The sequence below is a fragment of the Botryllus schlosseri genome, chromosome 9, assembly GCF_051294905.1.
Source record: "Botryllus schlosseri isolate E-star chromosome 9, Bs_hap1, whole genome shotgun sequence".
NCBI lineage: Eukaryota > Metazoa > Chordata > Ascidiacea > Stolidobranchia > Styelidae > Botryllus > Botryllus schlosseri.
The window spans coordinates 16,068,360-16,074,736 of NC_137244.1; the positions used below are offsets into that span (position 1 = coordinate 16,068,360).

At 41.2% G+C, this 6,377-nt stretch overlaps 1 protein-coding gene across 1 annotated transcript; it reads left to right on the forward strand.

Moving 5' to 3' along the window:
* The first annotated feature begins 3,195 nt into the window (after nucleotides 1–3,195).
* On the forward strand, nucleotides 3,196–4,379 carry LOC145446811 (WW domain-binding protein 2-like). Its single transcript, XM_080325177.1, has one exon. It carries the CDS (start codon nucleotides 3,357–3,359, stop codon nucleotides 4,068–4,070), a length of 714 nt encoding a protein of 237 aa, XP_080181303.1. The 5' UTR covers nucleotides 3,196–3,356; the 3' UTR covers nucleotides 4,071–4,379.
* Nucleotides 4,380–6,377: the final 1,998 nt, after the last annotated feature.

A 6,377-nucleotide genomic window follows, 5' to 3' on the forward strand; every position in this document is an offset into this window, starting at 1 on the left:
TTGTTTTTGCATTTTTAGGCAAATTCAAAATTTTCAAACTCTACGAAATCCGCGAATATTGGTTGGAATGAATTCAAATTTGGTGTGCGTTGTTTTTTAAGGCATCCTAACGATTTAATCAAGTAACCAGCAAGATTCAGGAAAAAAGGTTATTTTTGAACAGCCCTTGGACATGATTGGTCAATTCATATGACCTTGAACGACTTGCTTAGCATATAGAGGGCTATATCAGGTTCGAATGAAACCTCTTTGTCATGAGGCTGTGCATTATATCGTCGCTGTGGAATCGAAGCGACTTATGTCCATTTTGAGAAAATTGACTTTACAGAAAGTTTCCGTCTTACGTCCATATATTGGCCCCGATTAACTTTGAATTGATGAAACAGACATAACCATGGCCGGAAAAATTGAAAATTTTTCGAAAAATTGAACGTTTTTCAAGTTTTAAAAAAGGGCCTTCAAAATTTGAAAACTGGACATAAGTCACTTTGATTCCACTGGGGCGATATGCGGTGCTTTGGTAGGAGCGTTAATTGAGCATGAGCACTAGCGACGATTAGATTAGAGTTAAGCCATACCTGGGTACCAGGTGGTGCGCTGTCGTGAACATGCTCGGCCACCCTATCTACGCTGTTGGACAGAGTTGAGCGTTCCTGCATCAACGATGAAGACGCGCAAGGAATGTGCGGTCTGATGTTGAGCGAGTCATTCAAGTGTTGTTTAATTATTGAACATATACCTCCTCATTTAGAAGGATTTGTCCGCCTTTTTAGGGTTTTTGAAAATGTCCTCCGAGGACGCTTAAAGGTTCTGCTTTTTGAGATTTTTTCAACTGACCGCGAAGTGGGAAAATTTACCATTTTTAAAAGATTTTTCTCCGGTAGACTATGTTTGAAAATTTTGAAAAAGTGTGCTCCTTTCCCGATTCCAAAATATGGCAAAAATAGCATATACCTCAAATGAACTGATACATATATATTAGCTATGTCTCTTTTCATCTTGCAAGCGATATCAAAGACAGTGGCTTCGAATATAGAGCGATTGTGAGTGAGAAAATTAATAAACACTCCATGAAAAGTCTGTACACATCCGAATGAAGGATTGGACGTTGCACTGGCACGATGATGAAGGTGTTCGTTCCAGCAGGGGTGGAGCCGATAGGCCGATTAAATGACAATGGTAATAATCCCGTAAAATTTATTGTACTCATGAAAAAGTTATGTCTGCAGGAATGCCTTAAAAATTTAATTCCTCATCAAACTCTCAGATCAGTCTACTATGCCTTAATTCACTGCTATCTCATTTATGGGATCCTAGTTTGGGGACCTGCTGCAAAAAAACATCTGCAGAAATTGCAAGTCTTGCAAAAGCGAGCCATACGAATTCTCTGTCGGAAATCTAGATGTGAAAATTGTAATAGCATGTATCGAAGCGTTGGATTATTGAAAGTGGAAGACATTTTCAAATTTGAGGTTATGAAATTTATGCATAGCTATCATCAGGGTGAACTGCCACTATATTTTGATAATCTGTTCAAGATACCTTCAGATACCCACCAACATCATACCAGATTTTCTTCTAACTTGTCTCTGTCTGTGCAACACCACTCTACCAGTCTACAATGATATATATACATATATCATTGAGTCTAGTACAAAATTCGATCAGTTTTATTGGTGTCAATGTTTGGAACAAGCTGCCACCTAATCTCCGCAATTTAGACTCTTGTGCATTTAAAAAACAATGTTTTCATTCCTTTATCTCTAACTACGGCTAAATTGTATTTACATTGTATTTCGAATTGGTCCAGATACTGTGTCTTATTTTTCTTTTCGTTCGTTAGTTAATTTTATTTTGTTGTTGTTTTTGTTTATTAGTTATCAACTGTGAAAATTGCTCCTGTTCTGAGTGGCTCGGCTCTGAAGACTTTGTCATATCGAGCCTCCCGTCTACCTTGCATGTCGCATTTCACTGTTACATTTTTGTAGTGTAATGTTGATATGTAATGTATACGAATAAAGATTCTCTCTCTCTCTCTCTCTCTCTCTCTGATGTCATCGGTTGCTCGTTCTAACCACCGTCCGTATTTTCCGGTCCTAGTGCGTTGAGTAGTTATTGTGCAGTCATCAAAAGGCAAATATATTTCATTCAGGTCATGAGACCAGCGGCCGACGTTTGCCTGCGTGATCCCAGTGTACCGTGTAGAATGAAAGCGAACTTTTATTTAGGTGTGAACATAGTCACGAGAAAGCTACACAAATGCCGTAGGTTTTTAGTGCCTAGAAAATGGATCACTGCAATTTTTGATTAGAGGAAGTCGTGAATAATGAGTAGGCCTATGTAAGAGTCTGAAGTGGAGGTTCCAAAATCTTCAGTTCATACTGTAACAAAAGTCATTGACAATGAAAAAAACTGTAATACTTATGGGTTAACTGATTCAATAAATTTTTGTGCGGTCCAGTGACCACTGACTGATGCGAACCAGTTGGACGCTGAACAGTTTGGAATCGGTGGCAGGTGCTCACCTGACGGCTTGCCGGGTGCCTTGCTCACTGCTCACAATGTTCCTCATCAATTGGCGCCCCATGCTCACCTGACAGGGAGGCTCTTGCTCACTGCTCACTGCTTGTCTTACCCACGCTATTCCTTCTATGGTTTTTCTTGAAGATCACTCTCGACAAAAAGTGATAGGGAGGATTTTCCTGCGAGAAAATCACTATTGTGCAGGTGGCCTATGTATTTCTTATTGGCAATGGTGATTTTCTCGCAGGAAAATCCTCGGTGTCTCACAGGGAACGAGATTGTCTCACAGCAAAATCACCTGTGTCGAGATAGTCTCACAGCAAAATCGTCAGTGTCTCACAGGTAACGAGATTGTCTCACACCAAAATCGCCTGTGCTCACAGAGGAATCTTCAATTCTCACCTGATATATCAGGCAAAACGTACCGAGATTCCAATCGGGCGGCGCCCGGGGCGGCTGAACCCAACCACTGGTGAGGTGATACGATACAACATTTGGTCAGGCTTATGAAGTAGAGCAGTATCTGTATGCGGTATATTATTCATTGCCAGGAGAGCATGGAGAGGAAAATTGGTGGTGCTCTCACAATGAGCTCATACAACTGACAAGCAACTCTTAGTACCGTACCGACAAAAATAAACCGTCTCGAAATGACTTCCATACGATGCATGCATATCCAGCATAGAAGTATGGCCATCTGACTGACAATTCCTTTGTAGTGTCATTCATGTGTAATAGTATTAGTACCGTACGGTATATATGTTCGTCAATTTACAGTGATTGACATATTTTACTTGATCTCATTCTCGATCTAGAAGCTGTGGACTGTGGTCATGTCGATAAATCGTTCAGCTGGACTACAACTGTTCCAAGGGGAGCTGATCGTGCAACGTCATAAAGATGTGGAAATATCCTTCAAAAAGGTCAAGTACTCGTGCGAGCACCTGAAGGGCTCAAAGACGGGACAATTGTACCTGACGAATTTCAGAGTATTCTTTGTCAATGACAAGAAGAATGACATGCTTCAAAACCTGAGCATGCCGTTCAAGCTCATCAAAGATTTTGAAATCAAACAGCCCGTGTTTGGTGCCAATCATCTCGAAGGGAAAATTAACGCCGAGGAGGGGGGAGGCTGGCAAGGTTCAGCCGAATTCCAAATCGTGTTCAAAGCCGGAGGAGCTATTGAGGTTGGACAGCAATTGGTGAAACTTGCCAAGAATCCTCAAATGATGTATGTTGCGCAGCCAACCGTGATTTATGCTGGTGCACCACCACCTGGTCCCCAATTCCAACCTTCTCCCAGTTACGCACCGCCGCCAGCAGGGTACCATCCTGTAGCGCCACCCATGTACGCTCCCCCAAATTATCCGCAACAGCCATTTGCACAAGGAGGTCAATACCCACCACAGCCACAACCGCAACCCAACTACGGTATGGATCCTAAGGCCCAAGAAGCATACGCATCTGGGGCTGGTTATCTTCCACCAGGTTATAGTAATCCAGCTGGAAACCCACCACCGTATGATTCATCGAAGAAAGATCAGTAATGAAACTCTCGTTGTGTAAGCGTTGTTTGTGTGCAATATCTGTATTATACTTGGTAATTTATATTTACTAGTCTGCTTTGTACATACACTTGATACATATGATACATCACATTTTACTTTCTGCACGATGCACGGCTGCAGTTCGGTCATGGAATATTAATGTTGTCATGATAGCTCGACTCCTTGATGTTGCTGGTGTTGATGAGAGCTAAGACACTGTATCGACCTAGAATATCAAAGGCTTTGCTTTTGATGGGATGTCATTAAGCATGGGTGTCTTCGAGTTTTGAATACACGTTATATGATGTTGTTGTGCTCGAGAATTATCGAATTCAGATTGATTGAAGGAAAGCAAATGGCAGTATTGTGTAGCATAGATGAGAAGATTTTAATGCCAACTCTTTTTCCATAATCCGGCTTCAAATTCGAACCATGTTCAAATCCAACTTGATCTGGCTCTAAATTTGTTCGAAAGCCATATGAAAATCGAGAATTATACATCCGAATTCTAATTCAGAGGTAGCCATGAATCCAAATCTACCTGGAAGCTTCAAATCCAGTGCACTTGCACATTGATTGCACATTTCTTGTTTGAAAAAATAGTTCTCACCTTGATATTCAAATGCGGTCTCACATTTGAGAGCGTTCCATTTGATATTTTTATCCAGGTATACACCATTGGAGTCTTACTGGGGGTTATATCGCTTGGATGCCACTATATAGTAGGGTTACCATACGTCCTCTTTTAAGAGGATTTTCAATAAATTGAAGGTGTCCTCTTTTTCGAGAAAAAGTATTAAAATGCCATTAAAAACTCAACCTCGACGCAGTGTACGGCAGAGATTCGTAAAATAACGGGCAAAGGGCAAAACGGAGGTCAAAAAGGTTGAGAACCATTGTCTTAGCGGAATTCATTTTGCTTCGCCTAGGGTCGTCTAGTTACGTTAAATTTGTAAAAGTCCACAACAAAATCGTCACAAAGACGAACTATAGGCATGCTTTGCAATGGATCAGCTCGCTTAGTGGCATCAAAAAGTATATGTAAGCCTTAACGATCCAGTTTGGGCCTGGTTCATATGTCCAAGAAAGGTGAAGCATGTCTAGTAACCTAACTAGTGAATGATAATTGGCATTACTGTTTCGCCGCAACACTCCGATGTCAACGAGTGCCGATTTACCAGCAGAGATGCCACTGAGATATTTTGTAAAGACCCAGATTTGGACGTTAAAAAAAACCAGAAAAACCCAGATCCTCTATTTCACTCAAATTTCTATGATATAGCTGTAAAACAGTGACTGAGAGTCATCAATCACAGTTATACGGACATAGAAGGTTTAGCCCTTGATATTGAAATCCCAACGGTTCATTTCCATACTATAATATGCATGTTGCTCAGTTAAATGAGCAAATCCATCGAAATATGATGTTTTCCTCTCGACACATTGCTACCACCTACCAGGCATTCGGTATGGGGGGTCAATACGCAGTGTATTATATATTCGTAATGTTAGTAACAATGCTAATCCCCATCTATCGTGAGGATGATTGTAGGGTAGTTGTAGTGACTGTGAGCTGACCAGATAGATTGAAAATAGCTTTCGATTCATTAAACCTGGGACAAACACTCTTGTCTGGGATGTTTAGTCGAAAAAGAAACTGCCAAATCATGAAATTAAGAGTACATTTGCGTTTAACAAACCCCTCTCACTCTGAATAACTTGCCCGGTTGCCCAAAATGTCTCTCTTTGAGTGTCCCTGTTGAAAGTGAATATACTCTGATGTCAACATGGTAAATTAGTTAGATCAACAATTGGTCTTTCCATGTGCATAAATTGCATACTTTGCAGCAGTTACTAGAAATCGCCAAGTTTATGTATCAGTTTCACTGCAGTCGTTGCCCCGAATATTTCAATGACTTCTTTACCTCTGAATCAAAAGCGCACAAGTACAACACACGCGCGTCCACGTCGTCCAAATATCATATGATCGACCGAAAAGATCATCGCTCCATCAAATATGCCGGACCTGATGTGTGGAACAGTATCCCGCCGGCCATCCGACAGTCGACGAGCATGTCCACATTCAAGTCGAAATACAAGCAATTACTACTAAATAAATACAGTCCATCCTCAAGATTACCGGACCACGACTGACCTATCGATCTCGCTTCCCATGACATGCCGCCCTATTTCTTGTCGCTTTCTTTTTCTATACTGTATTCTTTACTTTCATTCAGTGTGCATGCCTCCTCTTTACTACGCCTAGGCCAAGGTGGGTGTCCGATTCCATTGACAAATCCAAGTCGC